Source organism: Dreissena polymorpha, chromosome 11 (genome assembly GCF_020536995.1).
Source record: "Dreissena polymorpha isolate Duluth1 chromosome 11, UMN_Dpol_1.0, whole genome shotgun sequence".
NCBI lineage: Eukaryota > Metazoa > Mollusca > Bivalvia > Myida > Dreissenidae > Dreissena > Dreissena polymorpha.
This window is the reverse complement of record NC_068365.1, coordinates 77,332,267-77,358,153: the sequence shown is the minus strand read 5'-3', so window position 1 is coordinate 77,358,153 and position 25,887 is coordinate 77,332,267. Positions and strand designations below refer to the sequence as shown.

The window sequence follows — 25,887 nt, the reverse complement described above, 5'->3', positions numbered from 1 at the left end:
TGTATTAATACATCGGAAAAGAGAGGCGGTGCCTGTAATCAACCGCTGTCATAGTAATCGAAATTAGTAAATGCACGCTATTGTTGTGTGTGATCAGCTTGACAGGCTACGTTGTTCAAAACTTTAAGATAAACGTCTGTTAAGATAAACTTTAGTCCCAACAAATAATAAATTTCAAAGCAATGCTATTTTCAAACATTTTCAAATAATTCCGAAAATCAAATTTTCAAACAATTAACCTATATTGAAGGGTTAATAATTAAGTCACATTAATATCTTGATGGAACAAACAATTCTCCCCCGCCATTAGCTGAGGGATTTTGTTTTGGCGTTGTCTGTCCGACCGTCTTTCCGTCCATCCGTCCGGAGACATATCTTGGAAGAGCTTTGGCGGATTACATTGAAACTTGGTATGAGTATATATATGGATAAGATGATGATTCACGCCAAATGACATTGTACACCATCTGTTAATAACGGAGTTATGGCAGTTTGTATCTTGAAAAAATGCTTTCTGAGTGTCAAATATAACACTTTTGTATCCAGAAGCATATTGGCGGGGGATATCAATTCAACGAATTTGCTTGTTCATTTTTGAGAAACTAGCCCCTGCAAAGGGAGCAGAGAAATGCAGGATATGGCCTCACAAACTTCCAGGGAATGGTACTGGTTAATATGTGGGAACAACATTTTATTTTTTAAATTTAGATGGAGCATTTTTTTTGTCAACAATAAAAAACTAAAAATAATTATTAATACCATAGCCAACCTTTTACATGTATTAGTTTTAGTAAAAGGAACAAAAATACAATGACACAACATACTAAGCGGTATAAATGGCACATTTATGTTTGAAAACAAGTATGTTTTATTGGACAATTAAACTGATATCTTACAACAGTGTGTGCTATTTACCAAATGTGAGAGATTTTAATGCGTTACGTCAGTGTTTATATAATCATATTATGTTATTTTTACATTAATTTTTCTGTTTCAGTGTAATATATTCCAATTACAAACAAAATGCATTCACTTATCAGTATAAAACAATCAACAAAATGTACAAAACAAGATTTAAAGTCAACTATATATTAAAAATATTAACAAGCACATAAGGTATGTTTTCTTTAGACTTGTCATTTATCCACTTTTCCTGTAATATATATAACAATTATATTCAAAATAAATAATATATAATATTATTCCTTACTCTCTTTGTTTTTAATGAATTACGTTTGTATGATAATTACATCCAAATAGCGTTTCAGGTACAAATTGAAATATATCTTTGGCAAAATAACAAATTGTGTATAATGATTTTTCATGAGTTTAATAATTGTTTTGTGGTCAATTCATTATATTTCATCAAAACCTTATTATTATTAAACACCTTAAAAAGCATATGTTATAAATTGCTTAAATTATAAAATTTATTCTTAAAGCGTTATTGCATCTAACATATTCTATCGTTTACATTTCGAGAAGCATGTGTCACTTTATTCATTTTTGTTAAACAAACTCGTATCTTTGTGTCCATCTTGTGACTGCCTGCTGTTTTTCACATTATAAGCCTTCATTGCACTGTACATGATAATGTAATTATTACGGCATTAATAAAAGAGCCGTATGAATGCAGGACATGCGAGGCCCGAGAGAGAGAGAACAGAGAGCGCAGAGAAAGAAACAAAAGAGAGAGAAGGAGGACGGGAGAGGAGAGAAGAGGAGAGAGGAGAAAGGAAAGCGAACGCGGTCTAGACTCTCTCTCTCTCTCGTTATCTTATATCCTCTCTTACCTCTCTCTCTGTCTCTATTCCTCTCTCTCCCAATCTCTCTCTCTCTCTCTCTTCTCGTCTCTCTCTCTCTCTCTCTCTCTCTATCTCTCTCTCTCTCTCTCTCTCTCTCTCTCTCTCTCTCTCTCCGGAAAATAACATCAATATCATTTACAAAATCCGATGAACAATTATGCCGGTTATGAAGACCTTTATTGGAATAAATTAAAAGTCTGTTTTTTTATCGCATTTTTCCAATCGATAATCTTCACAATTTTCGTTTCAAATTATAAATGATTTACAAGGATGTCTTATATGACGACTGTATCTTTCTTTCCATTAACCTTTTAGGTTACATTATAATTCATATATTTTAGCGTGTATTAAATATTTCATTACAATGTCTTTTCTAACTTTATAGGTTGCAGCGGATTAAAAAGTAAGGAAACACCCTCCAGAAAATCTAGGGTATTTATGAACGAAATGGTTTCAGTTTGAACAAAACCGTCACTTACGTATATTTGATATATTGACAGAATGTCATATTAAGACACACGTTTCAACTCAAACTTAAACCCATCGGTGATCGCTAACAGAAGCAATCGACATTAACCTGAGTTGGTGACTTTTACAAAGAAAAACATGTGCTTAAAAAATCTATGTATCCCGGTATGTAGTAAGTTTTGACACACCGTGCATGGTATGAACAAACTATATTTTGTATCAGGATACGATGTAACCTGACAAACAGTATAAATCTGGACCAGGAATTCAGAGAAAATACATCAAACATAATGTAAGTAATTATACAATCATAAAAACTTGGATCACGGTAATGCAAAACCGTGTTAGTGTGGGGGATGGTTTGTTGGCTAGGTAACCTGACATCTACAACATAATTTATCACAAACACAAAAAAACGTTTAAAGCAGTGCCGGATTAGCGACATATAGGCCCGTAGTCAATGACACATTTATTTTCGGCATTAAAGCTGCAAGAACGCCAGTGCCAAGTCAATTTCACCCGTTTTAATAAGCCTACCCGTGTCAAGGCTGGCAAGGCTTGAAATCTGACAATGCCCTTGTATAGGTATAAAATGTCAATTACGGCATCGTGATTAATAAATGAAGACTTTAAGAAAACAATAACTGATGTCTCTTTATTTAAGAATCAAACGGTTTATCCAGAAAGATGTAATATAAAACATAAATTAAGATCTACGACCGGTAGTTACCGTTCGGTCCTTTCCGTACCGTAATTTACCAGTGAACCATTTACAATTATCAGCATCTATTTAAGTTATTCATAACGATGTAAGAACCTTATAAACGTCTTTTGTCTGAATTTCACAGTAGTGAAGACCTTTGCAATCTCTTAAAAGTCAATAATCTGCAAAAGTATTTTTCAGTGGCTATAATGGAAAAGGCATTTTATCGTTCTTGCGTCATTAAAGCTAGACTGTTTTTAAAATGTTCAATTTGAAACAGGTTAGTACGCCGGTCGCGTTCGTCATCATTAAATCAACAGTTTGTGAGCCTCTGTAAATTCGTACTGCAGATAGAGCGTACGGGAATATGGAGTGAATCAAACATTCTTTTGTCACGGTCTCATCGGGCCCCTAAAGAATCGCAGGGCCCATAGGCAGTTGCCTACTCTCCGTAATCGGTAATCCGGGACTGGTCTAAAGTAGTCTCAATCAAGTGTACTTATACAGAGAAAACACATGACTGTTAACGCGTGAATCAAATACTACGCACATAATATCAATGGCGTGTTTGATTTCTACGGCGATTTAAGTTTTACGGTGATTGGAATGATTTGAATGAACTGTGTAGAGGACCCTTTTGTAATAACACATACTCAATATCCAAGCTATGTGCCCTGTAGTTCAAGAGAAAAAGATTCTTAATTACATGTCGTTATATAGATTATTATTAACGATAACAACCTAAGCGTGGACAATATTTACCTTCGAGGAAAGCTTTGAACAGATTTACTATACTACCTCTATACAAGTGCCCACATAAAATATATTACACCTTTCGGCCTTGTTGTTTTGTATAAACAGTTTAAAGATAATGTTTTGCTTATAAGGCTGCATAGATTGTATTATAGCGGCATGAAAAATATAGTAGAGTATCGATATATGATGTTAAATCACAAATTGCAAATATAAGATCCTTGCAATACGCAAGAAGATCCTTGTGTGTTCGGATGAGAAAATTGTTGTCCTTGTAATTAAGTATTGAAATTATTATTAACCTAGGTTTGAATCAGTACGGAAGCATCAGTAACCTTATGTTAGGCAGTGGCCCATGTTGACAGTGGATGTAATCACTTCCCGTGTAAGTACAAATAGGAGCACAACAACACATTTCAATTAGCCTTGCAGTTGTGTATTTGTGGATATCAGAGGTTAACATAAACCACAGTAGTGTAAACATCCTGCGTTAGTAGCCATTGTCTTATCGCCACAGATGAAGGCAGCTGCCAACTTGCATGTTTCAGGAGTTGAGGTGTCCTTACACACTGTAATTAAAACCAGAAACCAAACTAAAGTATTCTTATTTCAAGTATCCAAAGTGTTTATCATGTTTGATCACATACACCTTTACTTGTCTTATACAATATCGAAACGAACAAATTTCTAAATTCACCTTTATTTAAATGAGTTTCATATCAGAACGTATGATATTGTGTTACACTACTAAACCTTTTTTAAAGATAAACTTATATCACAACATATAACCAAGACTAGCTAAATAAACGAACAGTTAATGAATGCAACTAAGGTTAATGATTTTACAAAATAAAAGTGACTTAACCCACGCATACGCGATTCATTTAAAATTCAACTTGTAATGAATCATTTTCTGTTGTTGTTTTGCATTAACATCACTATGTATACATGTAATTGAACTAAATTATTTGGGTACAATTTGAATATTTTTTTCAATGCGTCTATGGCATGTTCTACAACTTTACCAGAACAACAACATTTTTAGACTATATACTTACGATTATGATCAGAATACATCTAAAGATATATTATATCAGGATAAGAACAAAAATAAAAAAAACATTTTCATAATATTAGATATACATTTTATACATTGTGTAAAAAGATATTGATCAATTCGAAAACAAAAAATAAGAATAATAATGCAGCAAAATTATGAATGTTTATTTTATTACGAAATACTGTTAGAACCATCGTGGTTACAAATTAAAATCAAGATGGCGACACTTCGACAGCGCGACAATACGATGGCGACAGTGCGATAGTACGGTGGCGACAATGCGAAAATGCAACAATACGATGACGACAGTGCGACAATACGATGGCGACAATACGATAATACGATGACGACAGTGTGATAATACGATGGTGACAGTACGATATGACTATTGCATTCTTGCCATCGTACTATCGCGTTTTCGTATTGTCGCCATCTTACTATCGCGTTGTCGCATTGTCGCCATCGTACTTTCGCATTGCCGCCATCGTACTACCGCACTGTCGCCATCGTACTATCGCATTTTCGCCCTCTGGATTTTAATGTGTAACCTCGATGGCCCTAACGGTATTCCGTATTTTATAGAGCTTTGTTAGCTTTTAGTTCACGTTTTGACAGGTAGAATTAGTGCGTGTTAATCCGCTGTTTTTATTTCAATAGGTTCGCGGTTTGGTTTAATTAGGCGTTTTTGTCAACAGTTAAACTCAAATGGAGACCATTAAACGAAATTAATGGTGTATGTCTTTTATACAAGCCATGTTTATAAGGTCGCGAATATACCGATTTTATTACTTGACGATTGTGCTTATACTGACGGTCATCTAAATGACAATGAAACCAACACTTATATGCTTTTAAAGTCATACATGGCATCATATGCTGGCATATGTTAAAACTTGACATGCAGCCGTGATCTTGGTGAAATTCTTCGCTGAGAAGGCATTCTTGATAAAAGCTGACACCTACTACTTAGTAAGTAGTAGTCCTAAACTTGGTTAATCGATTAGACCAATTAAACACGGTAAAACTTGCGCGTATTTCGAAACCTGCATTGCTTCAAAAGCATGGCCCTATCACATTAAGGTATCTTCTATCATTTATTCCGATATGCGCATAGTTATGTTTTTGAACAACAATTGAAACAATTTCAGATACCTTGCACAATAGGTGTCGCTGGAATGCACCTGTAATTACACAGGTCACCGCTACAACAGTTGAAACACGTGTCGTTGGTGACGCCTATGTGAAATCCCGCAGCTAGAGTTCCTAGTGCTGCTAGTGCTCTGTCACATGCCTATTTTTGAACATTCATAAAGTATCTGTGCATGTGCTAGGAGAACATGGTAATATCCGGTAAACTTTCACTTCAATCATGAGTTTTGAAATGAAAAGTGGATGGTACCCGCTAATAATGAATGCACCAATTAAAAGCCAATACTTTCCTTATATAGGAAGTACCTTTCTCCTTGTTATTAAAAATATTTTCATTCGTTTTTCGCCCGTAAAGGTATCAATTTTTCGGTAAGATACATTCTCTGATATTTTTAGCATTTGACAATTGCAAATTTTAGCATTTGACAATTTCGAATCGTAAGACATGCAACTTGTCAATACTTGGTATCGACGTACCTGTAGGTTTTGGTCTCCCTTTAAAACTAATAAAACTATCGAATGTTAACGTGCCATAAGACCTACAAAACTCTGGTAGACTTTCGATACGGTCTTGACTTTAGTGAGTCGAGTCAGTTTCTACAAAACCTGTTAGGTGAATTATATTAGAAAGTTGTATTCAATCATAGATGAGCATTTAATTTATAAATGAATGTATTGGTGTTTTTATTGCGATTCAGAACACACACCTTACCAAACATGATACTTACGGTTTTCTCCATAAGGCTAGTACCATGAATCATAGTACCTTGGGCTGACATTTTCAGTGTTTCTGTACAGACCTGTAGCGATAATTGGAACAGTGATTAAAGTATCTTATTATATTATTTATTTTGATCTTTATTTAAAAAAATGGGGGGGGGGGGGGTCGGGGCTGTTTAAATGCATTGTCAGGACAGTAAATTGTTGAAGAATGAATCGTTCAAACACACAGTAGACACTAATACATGTGTATAGTGATCACACCAACACGATCGGAGTGTGTGATTACTTATTTTAAAAGTACGAAATATCTTCGAACTGTTATTGTGGTTTATAACTGAAGCAAATTTGGCTATAAGTTATTATTTAACAAAATCCTAAAGCATCACATTACAACGTGTATACCCATGACTCGTCCTAATTGATTTCCATTTTATTTATTGTTAATCGCTTTTCGCTCGTGCATGCTCTCTTCATACTATAAGTTGATTAAAATTTTAAACGATATAAAAGCGTCTCTAGAATAGGTTTGTTGGAAACTGGTTCCCCGCAGTGGTACTAGGAAAACAGGAACTTGTGATAAACAGTATGCATTGGAAAGAAAACATACCAATCGATACGACACAACATTAGAGCATTTGTTTGCGACATAAACAATAAATTGACAATGATAATATATCCTGAGTACTAACGTGTGACACAAACATAGTTGAACGCATAAGTCGCGTGTCTAAACATAATGCGGGATGGTTGCCAAACAGGTACACAACATGAAATATGAGAAGAATCATTAAAACGCAAATATAAGACGTTCGTAATAAAGGCTCTTTTGCAAAAGCATCGATGAAATTTTGTGTGAAATAATAATATAGCAGCTATTCACTTTTTAAATTATTGTTTGAAATTTCTTTTGAAAAATGTTTTTGAAAAAGTGAATATGCCTTTATACGGGATAAATGATGTCAAATAAATCTACGACTGTATATTTATACGATTCTTCGATATATACGAATCTTTGCAATTGCTAGACATTGTTAATACATGCATTTGAAATATTCAATCGTACCAGTAGATTTGAAAACATAGTGTATTTTGACAGTAAGTGAATACCTGATCACGTGATGCCTCTATAATTTTGTCGCAATCATTTTCTTGTAACAATCCCTCTGGACAAGCGTAACACATAGTACCTCGGTCGGGAGGATATCCTTAAGATATAATATTTTGTATTTAGAGGTATAAAATCATTTTATCCCACTTTTACAGCGAATTCGGTTGATTAAAGCCTCATTGATTAAATTTCATCTATAATCAATGGCACAGCTATAATCAACTGCACGAAATGACTAAACTGCCGAACCGGGACTACTTTTTCCCACGCACCTCGTCACCTGTATTTGCCAAGTGCATCAATAATAAAAACAATCTCAAATGTTTGTCAATCTTAATGATCTGAAAACAAAGAAAAGTAGTAAAAAACGGGTTTTTTGTCATGTATTGTCATTAAAACCCCTAGTATTAGGTAAATTTAACACTATGTTGCAAATAGGTTCTGTTGTTGTTGCTCCCCTTTGAAGAAGTCAGTTCGAGTTGCTCCCCTTTGACCGTAGAAAATAATCGTCTGGAACAAGAAATCCTGTGTTAATTTACAAGCTTTACTTGGATTTGCGTCTATGGCAAGCGGTTCGACGCATAATCCCAAGAAACTAGGTTTCTCATGAGAACCTAGGTTCTCAGAATGAGAACCTAGGTTCTCGCTCCAAGATTGCACATGGCTTCAAGAACTGAAGTTTTCAAATGAGAACTTAGGTTTTCATGAGAACCTAGGTTCTCATTTGAAAACCTAGGTTCTCCAAATGAGAACCTAGGTTCTCATGAAAAACGTAGTTTCTTGGGATTATGCGTCGTACTGCCTGCCATATCCGTGGTTTTCATTTGGGAACCATAGGCTCTCTGAGAACCTAGGTTCTCTGAGAACCTAGGTTTTCAGAGAACCTATTTTCTCATGAGAACCTAGGTTCTCATTGTGAGAACCAAGGTTCTCATGGAACCTATGTTCTCATGAAAACGTAGGTTCTCTGAAAATCTAGGTTTTCTGAGAACTAAGATTCTCTGAAAACCTAGGTTACCTGAGAACCTAGGTTTTCAGAGAACCTAGGTTTTCAGAAATGCGCGTCGGACGGCGTAAACTTGCTCGTTTGGAATACGGGACACATATTATTCAGGGCGCAGGATCAATGGGGTTTACATATGATTACACACGGGATGGACAGAATGAAAACACGACGTTAAGAACTTTATTTTTGCAGATATCTCAAGTTATTGAAATATGTTTGCAAAGTCTTTAGTGCATAAGTTTTTCTTGCAGTGTTGTCGATATCTTACGATTTAAAATACATTATTACACATTATCAAAAGAGATCAAACTTGTATTTATACCATAATGATTTCTTACTACATGTATATCACAGACAAACTTAAAATAGAAAACATACAGTCGTTTGAGGCCCGAACAAGGGAACTGAATATCTGAAACTCATTAAATGCTGTAACAATGTATTATGTAACGATTGATCTGAATTTGTTTAAATTTTTAGTCTCAAAATAATATTTACAGTTAAAGATGTATTTCATAAACAGTTTAATTTTTTATTAACGTGTTCAGACCAATGTCGACCGATTACTTAACTAATTTCATTCCTCAAGAAGTTTCCAACAAGTTTCGTAGAATATTACTGAGCATTGTCTTAACATTTTTCAAAAAATGTTCTTGGGAAGTAACATTCACGGTTTCACGCCTATTTACACTTGGAGACACTTCTTACGCATCACTTTTCAATCTTGAATATCTCAGTTACGAGTAAAGATATTGATTAACAATTTTCATGTGATCATTTGACTAAGTATGCAAGCTCACGATAAAATCATTCATCCGTGACGATTGGACGCTTTAGCACGTGGGGTAGGTGTGGTTCCATATTTTTTCACGTGGAAATGGAAAAAGCGCGATATTATTGTAATGATTTTTTCAGTTTTATCCTTCTGGAAGGGTTTTAACACCAGAAAATATGCATGTTGCAGGCCGGTCAGTCATTAAGACGTGTAAGTTAATGCGGTTTATTGATACTCTGTAAAATATTAAGTTTAATGTTTATGCATCCTCACTGTATTAAATATAACTTTTTTAAATTGTCGTTATGTTTAATTAAGAAAATTGTGGATTTTTTGTTTTTTAGGTTGCACGTGTCTTTGGTAAAAATTTGTCCTCCATAGTTAGGCTTTGGCAGAAATTCCAAAATACCGGCAGAGTTGCAGATGTACCAAGGCAACCTCGCAGGAAGGTTACAACGGTGTATCAAGATGCCCAGATTATTGCAAATCACATTGAAGACCGCTACAGGACTGCAGCAGATACAGCGAGGGCAACTATTGGAACGAATGGTAGACCCGTATCTTCTAAAACAGTTGTAAGGCGGCTCTGCGCTCAGGGATTGCGAGCTAGGCGGCCTTTTCGGGGACTCATTCTGACACCACGCCACCGTCAGCTGCGTTACCGATGGGCTCGTCAGCACCAGCGTATGACACGAACAGACTGGACACACGTCCTGTTCACTGTCGAGAGTCGCTTCAACCTGTATCACAACGATGGACGGATGCGCGTACACAGACGTCGTGGTGAACGCCTAAACAATGATTGTGTGTTTCAGCGTGATCCCTATGGAGGTGGCTCCATTATGGTGTGGGCTGGAGTGTCGTTATACACCAAGACAGATTTGGTGATAATCCACGGCAATCTAAACGCTGTTAGATATCAGCAGGAAGTTTTGCTCCCAGTTGCAATTCCGCACCTACGGGCCGGCAGACGCGGCATGGTTTTGTTGCAGGACGAAGCACCTGCTCATACAGCACGCACGACGCAGGCGTTACTACAACAACAGAACGTTCGTCTGCTTCCTTTCCCTCCAAAGTCACCCGATCTAAATGTAATCGAACACCTTTGGGATGAATTGGACAGGCGTGTACGCAAAAGACCAGTGGCACCACTCACTTTACGTGAATTAGAACATGCCCTTGTGGATGAGTGGCGTAATATACCTCAACGTTTAATTATTAACTACGTTGCTTCCATGAGAAATAGATGTGTACACGTTGTAAGAGCCATGGGAGGACACACAAAGTATTAGTCACTCAAATGTGTGATATTCGTGCTTTTCACATTGTTATTATTTTACGGTTTACGAGTTTGCGAATTTGACTTTTGAAGTGACGTTTTTAATTTGTTAAGTTTTATATTTTCTTGTTTTTCAACTTCAATTAAACTTTCAGGAATCATCAGATATGTGTTGAATTATTCTTGGTCCAAATTTCAACACAATCCGATCAAAAATAAGGGAGCTATATTGATATGATTTAGTGATGCGTTAGAAGTGTCTCCAAGTGTATGCCGCCAGCGTGTACCAAGCAATGGGAGACAACTGTAGGTTAATTATGGCAAGCGGTTCGACGCATAATCCCAAGAAACTAGGTTTCTCATGAGAACCTAGGTTCTCATGAGAAACTCGGTTCTCGTAACAACCTAGGTTCTCATGAGAAACTAGGTTTATGAAATCCCAAGAATCCAGGTTTCTCATGAGAAACTAGGTTTTCATGAGAACCTAGGTTCTCATGCGAAACTAGGTTTATGAGATCCCAAGAAACCAGGTTTCTCATGAGAACCTAGGTTCTGAACCTAGGTTCTCATGATTCTCATGAGAACCTAGGTTCTCGTGAGAACCTATATTCTCATTTGAAAACCTTAGTTTACGCTTGAGAACCTAGGTTCTCATGAGAAACTAGGTTTTTCGTGAGAACCTAGGTTCTCATAGACACATAGAACTTAGGTTCTCATGAGAACCTAGGTTCTCACTCTGAGAACTTAAGTTCTCGTTTGGTATCCTAGATTTTCACAAGATCCTAGGTTCTCATTCTGAGAACCTAGGTTCCCATGAGAAACCTAGTTTATTTGGATTATGCGTCGAACCGCTTGCCATATGCTTCCATCTGATTTTTCTTCAAGTTAGCACCCTTTCTACCTGGCAATGCGCACAAATGACACTGCATCCCAGTGGTTCTTGCGTCAACAATTGGGTGTCAACAAGCTAGGCCAGATGCTGAAGGCCAAGGCAAAAGGCGCCGGCTTTCCCAAGCATAAGAGAATAACGAACCACTCAGTTCGCAAATTCCTGGTAAAAAAACTTTGAAATGCAAACATTCCACCCACTGAAACCATGGCCATAACAGGGAACACACAAGTCCAGTCCATAACCAATTATTCCAACATATCTGTTGAACAGCAGCAAAAGTGTTCAAACATTCTTGCTCAGTCCTGTAAATGTAACAATCTAACAGATTCCTCTTGTTCACCTTCGTGTACCGAAACTATGGCCGAAATGCAGCCTAGACAACCACTGTCTACCGTCGAACAAGTTGATCTTGATGTTCGCCCCATCCAGTCACTTCACCAGCAAATGTCTTTCTCTAGTTCGAACAACTTTGCTTCACAATTCTTTGGTGCCAATTTCCACAAAATTTCGTCACGAAAACGAAAAAGCACTCGCCAAGGCTCGTGCTTTTTGTTTTCTAAGCCTCGCATGATATACCTTATCTATAATCAACACTTACCTATTATTTTCTATATCTTAATCATAATCATAATAAATCATGATACTTTATTATAATAATACTATAATATATTATAAAACATCATATTAACACATTTGAGAAGGGCTTTAATGATGGTGAACATTACCTGTGCCCCCACAAAGTGAGGCCTGGCACCAGTTGTAGTCGCAGCACTGGGAACAAAACACGGCATTGGTCCGTTTTCCAACAGCCGTGACGCTGGAGCATTTCTGACACACAACATATATAAATATGAATAATATACAGGATGACAAACCTGATTTAAGGGTTAAAGGGGCCTTTTCACAGATTTTGGCATTTTTTAACTTATTCATTAAATGCTTTATATCGATAAATGTAAACATTGGATCGTAAAAGCTCCAGTAAAAAATCAAGAATAAAATTAAAAAAAGGAAAAGAACATTGCCCGGACCAGGTTTCGAACCAGTGACCCCTGGAGTCCTGCCATAGTCCTGAAGTAAAAACGCTCTAGCCTACTGAGCTATTCCGCCGAGAACATACACTGGAAGTATTTTATACCTTATATAAGCAATCTTCGTAGTTTCACAAAATTTAACGACAAAAACAGAACTCTCCAAATTATTCAATCGTTTCGCGTTGCAACGCTTTATAATTTTTAGGTTTTAAAATCGTCAAAAGATGCATATAATGGCTATATTAGAGCATGGTTAATGTTCAGTATTACTGTTTCCTCACAAATATCATAACTAAAACGAAAATTTGCGAATCTGAAACAACTTTTTTCAATTTTGTCAATTTACCAAAGCGTGAAAAGATCCCTTTAAGTACAAAGAAATCTAATAGGTCGATATATATACACTTATTATTTGCAACAATAAGTGTATATGTTTGTTTGTTAGTATCTTAAAGTAGCAATTCATCTATATGAATATGTTTATAAACTTCGGTGTACATGTACCGTAATTTACAATACGCAAGAATTGCGAGATGAAGTCACAAATTATGGACGACCTGAATTATATATTAGCCGTGTTCTCTGAAAAGGTGGTTTAATGCATGTGTGTAAAGTGTCGTCCCATATTAGCCTGTGCAGTCCACACAGGCTTATCAGGAAATACACTTTCCGCCTAAACTGGATTTTTCTAAAGTGACTGTCTGTAAACGAAAAATATAATAATGGCGGAAAGTGCCGTTCCCGATTAGCCTGTACGGACTGTATACGCACATGTATTAACCCCATTGTTCACAGAGCACGGCCCATATATGGGATACTAGTTGTAGAGGCAGGATTGCGATTTTTAGAAGTGTAGCTATTATTATTCAAAAATTCACCTGACATCTGTTCAACGATGATATTAAAGATTCGGTAAAACCAGGGCAACACTTACGATAAAATATCAAGTTTGGTGATCATATCTTGCATTATTATCGAATCATTTCATAATTGCCTGTCGGACGAACTGATTAACACGGGAAATTGTTGATAAACAAGTACATGGCGAACCAATCGTCAAGTTTATATAAACATGTTAACGATAATTAAGTAATACTTTTTTTATTGTTTACATTTGTCGCGTGATATTTTCTCTCTTGTGAAACAACACGGTCGTGTAGTCCTCATATATATCAAGTTTTATTTAAGTATCTTCATTTGTTTAAAAATAGCATTGCGCAGGTTTGTTTACGGATGGAAGGACAGGTGGACAATATTAAGATTAATATTAAAGTAATATTATGGGCATCTAACAGTTTATAGGTGACTATCGCAACCGTTGATTTTGTTGGTGTTTTCATTTCATATACACTTTTATTTGTTAATGCAGCATCAACATACTAAAAAAATATACCGGAAAGAAAAAATAATGCATTTGAATATCAACCGTACTTTCGTTTGACAACTGATCACGCATGTACATTGTGAACCTTAATTTAGTTTTAGTGTAGATTCATTTATACGACACAAAGACACAATTTTGTTTTACGGATCATTTCGGCTTACAGGACTGGGTGGGTCACGTAAAATATCGAATATAAAATATGTTTTTATAAACAATTGGTAGCAAGATGAGTTGCAGATAATTGGTCAGTAACCACCTTTTAATTTACTCTTTTGACCTTTTAATTCTTTTCAGCTCAATTCAACAGTGAAAAATGCCCATAATATCACTTAAATCATTTGCTAATGAATCGTTCGGATCTCACTTATTGTGCAATAGTTATCTCACTTATTCTGCAATAGTAATCTCACTTATTCTGCAATAGATATCTCACTTATTCTGCAATAGTTATCTCACTTATTCTGCAATAGTTATCTCACTTATTCTGCAATAGTTATCTCACTTATTCTGCAATAGTTATCTCACTTATTCTGCAATAGTTATCTCACTTATTCTGCAATAGTTATCTCACTTATTATGCAATAGTTATCTCACTTATTCTGCAATAGTTATCTCATTTATTTTGCAATAGTTATCTCACTTATTCTGCAATAGTTACACATGCTTATGCGCACGCTTACCATGTACAAAATACAACTATCAACTCACTTGACGTTCCCTGCATCCGCCTTGATATAACGCGCGCCCGTTATTCGAAATATATCCTTCTAAATAGCATACCTATAATAAAACTAATTTCAACATATAATGTGTAACATTTTGGTCTTAAAATCGACTAAGTCACAATAAAAAGGACGATTGTTATATAGAGAATATTGTGTGAGTTTTGGATAAAGATCAAGTTTATCATGCGAGGCTTAGAACCGATGTAGCGCGATGCTTGCCGAGCGCTAACATGGTTCGTGCCGAGCATGATAAACTTGATCTTTATCCAAAACTCACATAATATTCTATTTATCCTATTATTTTGTGGTCGTTTATCGTTCAAAAAGAGTAAAAATACTTTAAAATTCAAAGAAACAGCGCTGGTTTTCCAAGTTGACTCCGAAGTGTTTGTTTACTTCAACGTCAGCATTTGCTATGACGTCACATTGAAACATATAGTGTCCTTAAGATAGAGATCGGAAAACCCTAAAAATATCGATAGTATAAAGCTCATGTTTATAAGATCGTTGTTATACTATCGATTCTTATCTGGTAATATGATAAAATTAGTAAAGACTTTTTCAAAACATTGTAAATGAAAGTAAACATATTAATGGAATATTTTTATGTTTCGAAATTATGTGATCAAGTCTTTGTAACAGTTCGGTTCAGTTTTTATAATTTGAAGTATCGAAACGCAAGAACCTTTGTATGATTTTTTTAAAAATGATAGCAAATAAATCGAACGATTTGCTTAATGCGTTTTTTGTATTATAAGTTAAAGTTCATGCATGACTCTGCATGTATATTCGGAACAATATTTCAACTGAATTACTTAAAAGTATTGTATCCCACTGCAAGTTGTTTTAAATATGTTATTTTAGTTACTGACAATAGGATATTCAGTATTTTGGCTCAAAACTGTCGGTTCTATGTGGAATGGCCGAAACAAAATCAATTGCGTTATGTTTATTGATAAGACTATTTAGATATCTACACAATCATACATTGTTGGCATTCACTAATGTAACGGGACTGATAAAGGCAGGTATATGTATACCTCGTGTGATCCACACGTTTCGATGTATGGGCAATCACGTATGCTCGGGACGAGGTCACACTTGAGACATACTAGTCCGAGTGCTGTTGGAACTGTTGAACAAACGAAAAGGAATACATCGCCACAAAGTAATAAGTCCGAGATAGCGTTTATAAGTCCGTGATAGAACATTTCATACGTGCTGATTTATCGTCTAATATATAATTTGTAGCTCTCGAGCGAAGTATCCAAGTGAAAAGTTTCTTCCGCAATTTTTGTATTTATAACACACCATACATTTTAAGCCGTCGATATACAGCTTTAAATCGGCAGCTACGCGGCTCATTTCCCACAAAATATTGTTGATTATGTTATTGGCAATTACAATTTAAAGAAAACAAAATATATGCTAGACCCAGTTATTAAATATAACCTATTGATTCCAAACAGTAATCGACGAAGTAAACAGGACATACTGACAACACGCATGGACGTTTGTTATATTTAAAAGTCTAAAACTGACTTTCGATTTCGTCATGGCACATGAAAATTGTACAATTTTTGTTGCTGTTTTATACCGTTAGAATGTACATACCTCTAAATGGTCTCACACACATCTCAATAATTAAACAATGTATATTAATAAGATTTGAATAAAATATTATGTAAAGTATAAACATTGCCGTACCTTTAAATGCTATTAGCACTAACACTGCAAAAGGTAGCATGTTGCTCTGAAAATTGTTTTCACATATATATTTTATCTTAATGCAAGTTGTAACAAAGTAAGCAAATGTTTGTTGCTGAATGTTATATTTACAAACGTATATATGTAATTGCATTATATTTAAAATATGTATGATTTGCCTGCAATATAAATAAATGAAAATCCTATATAGAGACTAAATAGCATACATACGTGTATTATTGTCAGAAACACAATCATGATAAGTAAACATACTACTTACCAATTCACAATGCGTCCTATACGAAATTGATGGTTACAAGCACTAAAGTGTATTTGGGCCAAATTAGAACTACGCGATTATAACAATTTAAGTCGTGAATATAGAATGTTTCCGTGCGCTATCACTTTTAAGTTTCGATGGCATTGTAGGGAATAGGTGAAACAAGTGAACATCCTGTTTTTACATTTAAAGATCTTGTGCACCATATGAATACATATGCCTGACATTAATACAGTTAACCAAACAAAACTATCATTAATATTTTGGAATTAAAATAATGTTTAAACCTATTATGTAAAGCATATAAACATCATTCTATACATAGATGGTGACGTCAATACGTTATTGTCAGTAAAACCGGTGTGTAAACAATGCATAAACATATCTAAATTGGTTACCGGCTTTACGTTTAATTCTTGCAATTGGTTTAGGTTACATATATAACTTATGATCCACGTAATTCTCTATAATGTTACTAAAATATAATACTACTGCATAATACATTTAAAATGGTCACACATAAGTTATATAATGTATATAATTCGCTATTAGGCCACAACAAATTGATTAAATGTTCGACGGATTTCTCACACCTTCACATCTTAAAACGAAATAAAAATATTTTTATTTTGCGCCCGCAGCAACAATTTATGCTCAGCACATATTCGTTCAATGTTATAGTTTAATTTAGCCTACGTGTTTTACGATAAAGACTGTTAAAACGCTTTCCGATATTAGATTTGTTTATGGTAAAAGAATGGCGGCGTCCGTTTTCCTCGTTGTGTCAGCGAAAGATGTGAATGGAAACATGATTTCTGCCAATTGCAATCAATCATCGCGTAACTGATGATTTTTGTGCTTTGTTCCTAGCAGACGCATTTGCATCGGGATGTGAAATTTCATCAGAATGCGTCAATTCAGAAAACAAAATGTGGTAAACATAGTGGTAGTGATAAAATAAAAATGTCGAACATCAAAATGGGCAAAAACGTTGTCGAGTTTACTATAAAATCTGCACGCCTTCCTAGTATAAACAGTGAGCACGATGCTGTCAAAGTGATGATGTCCAAGTTTATATTGTGCAAAAAAAGGAGGTTAATGTAACTGCCAGGGTCAAGAAACTTTCTGGTCCACAACAAATATACAACGAGTTGAAAGACTGCGCCAAAAGTACTGGGTGTGGATGGTCGGCGGACATAGTGGAGAACAGAGGCAAGCAAGTAATTAAAGCTCTCAGCAATTCATTATGGTATGTGGACCGCTGCCATACAAGGCTAAACGATTATGGTTTTGATATTCCGAAAGACTTAAACAAATTCCAAAATTGCATCAACTACAAATTATTGAGTAATAAACCATCAGTTGTAGGCAGCCAGACTTGGCGAATTGGTTGGTGATCTATACTCTGCCATAAGTTTGCCATCATTGAGTCATTAAAGGTACAAGTATTAGCCAAAATCATGGGTTTATGAACAGAATCCCTATCACGATACAAAGACAGACTTGATAGTGATAACCAAAAACACCAGGACATGTGTCATAAACGAGAAACAGCTAACTGCGATGACTCGAAGTCGGCTATGATACTTATTATGATGCCTTTTTGAAGAAATGGAAAATACTTTGACGAACAGGTTTTACAGGTAAGTGAAAGACGAAAATGTGATAAATGTACTTGTCATTGGCAATTTCAATAGAGGCTTTAAAGCACGACATAACTAAAGTGAATGCCTGATAGTACAGTCATTCCTAGCAATGAAAAGATCCGACTGCAGTTTTGTCCCAGTAATCCATTTCATAAAACTGCTTAAAGGGGCCTTTTAACAGATTTTGGCATTTTTTAACTTATTCATTAAATGCTTTATATCGATAGATGTAAACATTGGATCGTAAAAGCTCCAGTAAAAAAATCAAGAATAAAATTAAAAAAAGGAAAAGAACATTGCCCGGACCAGGTTTCGAACCAGTGACCCCTGGAGTCCTGCCAGAGTCCTGAAGTAAAAACGCTTTAGCCTACTGAGCTATTCCGCCGATTACACAAACTTGATATATTTTATACCTTATATAAGCAATCTTCGTAGTTTCACAAAATTTAACGACAAAAACAGAACTCTCCAAATTATTCAATCGTTTCGCGTTGCAACGCTTTATAATTTTTAGGTTTTAAAATCGTCAAAAGATGCATATAATGGCTATATTAGACCATGGTAAATGTTCAGTATTACTGTTTCCTCACAAATATCATAACTAAAACGAAAATTTGCGAATCTGAAACAACTTTTTTCAATTTTGTCAATTTACCAAAGCGTGAAAAGATCCCTTTAAGTTGTTAAAAATATGTATAATAGTACTAGTCATTATACTTAATACTTAATGATCTTGTGCTGGTATTTGGCATAATTATATCGTGCATTTATTTGGCAAAAATATCAATTTATATATTAAACAATATTTGTGTTTGTCTTATTTTTCGCTTTTCGCTCGCCTGCGATTTAAAAAAAAAAATGGAATAAAAATAAATTTATTTTTATTTCGCTTGCCCTCTCCATTTCTGGTGGGCTTAAATCCGTAGAAAATATCTTCAATTTGTTTCGGCCTAAAGCGCTATTACAATAACAATATATCCTTTAATTCAGTATTGGTTTAGGTAAAATGTCACGTTTGATATGTTTAATTTTCTTAAGTGTTATTACTGTACGTCAGATATATACATATATGTAAAAATTATTATTTCACTTACATTTTTTTAACCCATTTATGCCTAGCGTGTAGAAAAAAGGCCTTGACAAACAGCGTAGACCCAGATGAGACGCCGTATGATGCGGCGTCTCATCTGGGTCTACGCTATTTGCTTCAAGGAATTTCTGTAAGAAATATTCTAAATATAGAAATAAATATACTAGACATCCCTAATTTTGGAAATAAAATTGATCCAATTTAGAAGGATGGGAGAGTCCACTAGGCATAAATGGGTTAAATTATAATTAACTTCTAATACATATTTCTCTCTTTTAAGATAAGTACACGCTTTCACTCGCCTGGATTACACACGAGTCTCTTAAGTGATTTTTTTGCGCATCTTTGCGTGTACGGTAATACACCTGGTTAGTATCATATTAATAACATTGTGCTTTAAATATTTAACAACACAGAGAGGTTAAGAGAAAATCGATTACAGTTGATATTGCAAAAAAATACTTAAAAATGTGTTTATGCTTCCCTATGATTAATAGGGAAATCTTAAGGATTTTAATTTTATATAGTTAATTGTTTAAAACAGAGACGCATAACACTTATCAATAATGTTCACCATCTCAAGGGAACTCCTTTTCCTCGATTGCGATACCCATTTTTAACAAGGGAGGTTACTCTGCAATTGATAATTATAACAACATACACATTCTTTACCTTATAACATTAAATATACTTAATGTATCATTATTCCAAAGTTCATCTGCTGTACTCTACAGCTCATAATTGGATGATATGGACAATAATAAACTTAATTTAATCTTCACTAATATCTTTGACGATGTAAAAAGTACTGATAATGAAGATTCAGTAGAAACATCGTTATCAAAAGAAAAAACTACAACAGCAAAGTTTAATAACATCAAATACAGATGTTTTTTGCCATGGGCTTTGAAAAACATGACTGCTATGGCGCGATTTTCAACAGATACCGAAGCACTAACGGCTATATCAACAAGACCGGGAAGGCATTTCCGAAATGTCTATATTCACAATTTCCATAACGAAAATGAAAATTTGAACATCGAGGAGAAATTTGAACATCATATTAAAGTGTGCAACCAATTTATACAACACGAACAATTCAAAAGACGCTTAAACGCTAGTCCTACTAGCGAGTTTAACAATTTTATGTGTGATCTATTGTCAAACGTAACTGATTAAGATGGAAGTAAGAAGGAACTCACAACACTGAGAGGCTAAGTAGCTCAAATGCCATTTGAAGAACAGTTAACTGTCCTCAATCAATGGTTATGAATTTGAAAAAGGCCGGGCAAAGATTAAAAAAGACACGACTATGAATTAGCCTTGAACATTGTGGCAAACATGATAGAGCCCATTGAAGCGGTCTATTCAGCAAGGACACTTGGCTAGTCCAGTCATAGAGCGTTGATCCATTCGTTGTGAATGATATGCAGGAGTCATTGTGGAATGAGGACGTGAAATGGTTCAAACGGTATGGATTTGGACTTCAAATTGGTGTCCATTATAAGACAGAAGAGGATTGATATCTGCCTTATTTAGAACTATCTTATTTATTAGTGCATATCACGTCATAAGGTAGTTGTAATATCATTCCATGTTTGGAGGTAGGTCATATTAATGAAATATATCTTATACACAAAAAGCAAAATATGTTTTACAAATATGAAGCCCAAGTGCTCATGGCGTATCATTAATACGTCAAACGTCATACACCAAATTCATTCCCGCTACAATGCAGCGTCGAAGCTAATATATTTCATTTTTTCTTTAAATGGAGGAAGTAAAGGTATCATAGTATGATACACACAAATACCAGATTTCAGTCTTATCTTTTTGTTACATATATGGTTGTTATTTCATTCTAAGCCTCACCTGATATATTACAAAACGATCATGTAGTAACCTCTTCTTCTCCATATTTCATCATAGACCCTGAACGCCAGACCAAGATAATAACGGTGAAAATGCCGATAAATTCAAGGTAGTTTTTTTTTATCTCTTTAAAGTGATATTATGGGCATTTTTCACTGAATTGAGCTGAAAAGAATTAACAGGTCAAAAGAGTTCGTTGAAACGTGGTATCTGACCAATTATCTGCAACTCATCTTGCTACGAGTTGTTTATAAAAAATATATTTTATATTCGATTTCTTACGGGACTCACCCAGTCCTGTAAGCCGAAATGATCCGTAAAACAAAATTGTGTCTTTGTGTCGTATAAACGAATCTGCACTAAAACTAAATTTAGGTTCACATCGTACATGCATGATCAGTTATCAAACGCAAGTACGGTTGATATTCAAATGGATTATTTTTCTCTTTCCGTGATATTGTTTTAGAATGTTGATGCTGCATTAACAAATATAAGTGTATATAAAGTGAAAACACCAAAAAATAAACAACAGTTGCGATAGACACCTATAAACTGTTATATGCCCATAATATCACTTTAATATATAAATGAAAGTAACATTCATTGCATTTTCATTCATTATTTGTTGAAAAAAGTGGATTATAAAATGTAAAAGAGATCTATCTAAGTTTTGTCGAAAATGAGCAAACAAAATAAATATGCATGCGCAAATATATATTATTCTGTAAATATTTATGAAAATTAATTATATTGGCGTTAAATGGTCATCTTGAAGACTTGCCTAAATAATACTAACAAACGTCCTGAGTTACAATTACTTAACACGTTTTCATTTCAAAATGACATCCGAACACATTTATAGGAAAGATTTAAACAGTAGTTACTCAAGAAATTATCATTCGTAAATCATTTGTTGTAAAGAAGTTAGTTTTTTAAGTTAATGCTTAACTAATATTGAAACAAATATAGTTGTGTTCATTAAAGATAAACATTCAATATAATTTTATAGCTAGTGACTGAATGTACAGGAAAAGAGACACAATACATAAGTTAGGTCTACTTAAGTTAGGTCTTAAAAAGCTGTCTACAGCGCAAGAAAATACTGAGGCTGACTGATGAAAACGTCCATGTTCATCATATATGACATATTTCAAGATACACTTGTGTTAATCGCTGGCTGTTTAACTGTCTAAAACCATTATCAATCCAAAAATTTAAAAGATGTTAATTTTTTTTTTGAAATTTCAAAGATTCCCTCACATTGCAATCAGGAAATGTTGCAAACCAGAATCGAAATCCATCCACACCCTTCAATAAGTGAAATACAAATTTCAACGATAACATGACTTTTGATTTCAATTGCTCAGAAATGGGTTTCACGAAGAAACATGTATTCAATCATCAGATTATACCCAATTCCGAACATAGGACGATTCGCCAATCGTGCTTGCTCAAACCACTCTCCAAGCGCATCCGTCTGATTGCAGTGATGGCGTTGAAATATCATCCAAAAAGATTTACAGTTAACACGAACTGTTCAGTTTTAAAACTGTTTAATTGTTAACATTTAGTGTTGCAGCGTTTTGTATAAAAAGGTGACCACTTTGGAAATGTATATGTAAAATATACCTCACATGTGACTACGCCATCATAATAATAAAATAAGTCTGATTATACGATAATATAATACTGATTTGATATGATTATGCTTGCTTCTACTCGATATTTTTTTTTTGTTACAGATTAAAGATTTATTCTTCCTTAAATGTATTTTTGTGTGAATTTGCTGCGCGTATTGTATTTAGCGCTCATACAATTTGGGGGCCCCCAACAGGTCATTATAGTTACCGCTAAAGTAACAGTACCCAAATAATAATTTTGTCAGAATAAAATAAAAGTAATATTTTTGGTTTCAGTCGAACAACCGTTTCATTTACTCGCTTTCATAGAAACAATATTGCTTATGGATACACGCGAATTAAAATCGATATTTGACGGAAACAAACAAATATGCTAAGTATATTGAATTCATAAAATTTTGAAATCATATATTCGAATTAAAGATATATGAAGACCGGTTTGTTGCAGTTTCAAGTTTGTGATAAATGAATCAAAACATATGCGTTATAAAATAATAATAACAGTTCCTGTGCCATAATGAGACAATCTTAAAATAGCAAGACATACACATATCTTATAGGTAGTAGTCATAATGTCATGCCATGAAGTATGTACGTAAAGGGACACTATGTGGCGATTCTGTAAGCTCAGTTGAGAGAGCAATTTCGCTGGTAACGATGTTTCTCAGGTTTCAGTAAAATATACCTTTACAAAATAATATAAATCAGTTAAAAACCTCAATTGCAATGACTTTCCCAAGTCAGCGGCTCAAATCTTAGGTGGCAAGGGATATATCAGTGAAAGGGGGGGGGGGGGGTCCATGAAAATTACATATTTTTAGGGTAGGGGTAACCTATGGTCTTTAAAAATCAATTAGGTATATATATAAGATATATTTCTTGTGTTAGGTTTTAGAAAGAATGTCTCAACTTTTTGGAAAAAAATATTGAAACTAGTGACAGCTCCCTAGCAAGAAAATTTTGAATCTTCAAAAAAGAGGTTTTCACTTTTGTTGGAGGTCAATATTTCAAGATGCAGAAACAGAACAGAACTTTGAAGGTAAATTGTGAAAAATCTAAACGAATTGGAGACACTTTTCTAGGTGAATAAACACATCACAGTGATGAAATTAATGAGTAATGTAGCAAAAACTAGGATTGCATTCTGTTTTAATGTACAATGCATGCCATGAAATGGGTCAAATTTCTCAATTTTTCATTAAAATGAGGTGGGTGGGGGGAAAGATCAAGGGCCATAGTTTCACAAGTGAAGAAGCCAGTCTTGTCTTTGGTTGTATTTTCAATGTATGTTGCCTATGTTATGACACTGACACAAAAATACTTTCTCGTACACTTTCTGTTTTGATGAAATGGACTGTTTGCGGCCTTTCGGAACACGAAATTTGGTCAAAAATATATCCACTGCCCCCTTAATAGCAAAAATGCTGTTACGTTACACAACCTTCCCCCTTATTTTTTATATATTTTATGATAGAAAAAAATCATTCTTTCGCAACTATAAAATACATGAAAATGTTGTTGAAATACAATTTATTTGAATTACTGGCAAAGTCCTGACTATATTTAAGATAAGTTTGTTACTAAATATTAAGACTACAAGACAATGACAATAAAATACAACAAATCATTACAATATAATACCGTGACGTATGTACACCATGACTATTTCATTTGAGTGGATTGAACAGGAATCGTATTGACCAGTCGTATCTATCTGTTTTTTTGGGTTGTGTTGCCGGCCTCGCCAGCCGTAGTGGGTGGAGAATAATACCAACAACGGTTGATGTTTCTCTGTGTAATTTCCCCGTGCAGACAAATAAATATGAATTAATCTGCAACAATAGCATTTAATTATAATATGAAGATAAATGGATATATGTTAAAGAATAGATGATTAATCATTTCAATATAGCAAACATATAACAATGCAAACAATGCAACCGCATCGACATGTTTAACAACACAATATTATTTCAATATAATAATAATAATAATAAACATTATAAAATAATAATAATAGTAATGATAATAATAATAATAATAACATGAAATACCTGCAGATGTATTTATAAACAACTGCTAAATCGGCACATTCAAATGGCGTCTAGCTATCTGACCGTCGCTACCGCTTTTGGACAGTGGCGCGAAAAGGATTATTAATCAAGTGCTCGTGCGCATAAACGGTGTTAGCATGAAGTATAACAATAGCGGTTAAACACTACTAATACTACAACTACAATTCTAATAACAATTGACTATGCCTACTTAAAGATAGTGGCTTTGAATTCTAACATCGATTTAATCAACCTATGGCATTATAATCACCCTATGACAATATCCCCCCGGTGTATAAATGTCGTCCCGACATTTAAATTAATATCAACACATAGAGAAAATAATAAGTCAATAGGGTTCTTATATTTTAAGCAAATATGCTCAAACTTTTAACTTAGAGCATGTCAGAACCGGCTTTATACGGACTACTAAATAACAAACGCATATATAGTGAACCATCTATATATTTTAAAAAATTCACCACATTTTGAATATTACAAGCTGACATTAAGCAATATTCACATTATTAGAGGCATGCATATTTATACTAAAAAAACACAATTACACGTGATACATATTAACGATATTCAATTACTATATATCACAGCATAAAAAAACACACACGCACTATCCATTTTCACTAACGGTCAACGTTTACTTAATACAGTTTGTCATATTGCACAAAGTTCACTGTCTCAATACACGAAATCTCTGGATGTTCTCCATTTAGGCG

General features: G+C 34.5%; 1 protein-coding gene across 2 annotated transcripts; it reads right to left on the bottom strand.

The window, feature by feature from the left end:
• Positions 1–4,149: 4,149 nt before the first annotated feature.
• On the bottom strand, positions 4,150–17,005 carry LOC127851333 (uncharacterized). 2 transcript variants are annotated; one of them, XM_052385045.1, is made up of 9 exons: positions 16,852–17,005; positions 16,572–16,617; positions 15,905–15,996; positions 14,848–14,919; positions 12,447–12,549; positions 7,769–7,866; positions 6,667–6,738; positions 5,942–6,080; positions 4,150–4,298 (listed from the first exon to the last, which is right to left on the bottom strand). In XM_052385045.1, exons 2-9 carry the CDS (start codon positions 16,609–16,611, stop codon positions 4,186–4,188), a joined length of 729 nt encoding a protein of 242 aa, XP_052241005.1. In that variant the 5' UTR covers positions 16,612–16,617; positions 16,852–17,005; the 3' UTR covers positions 4,150–4,185. The 2 variants fall into 2 exon arrangements, with proteins under 2 accessions (XP_052241005.1, XP_052241004.1); XM_052385044.1 differs by lacking the exon at positions 16,852–17,005 and adding an exon at positions 16,803–16,834.
• Positions 17,006–25,887: the final 8,882 nt, after the last annotated feature.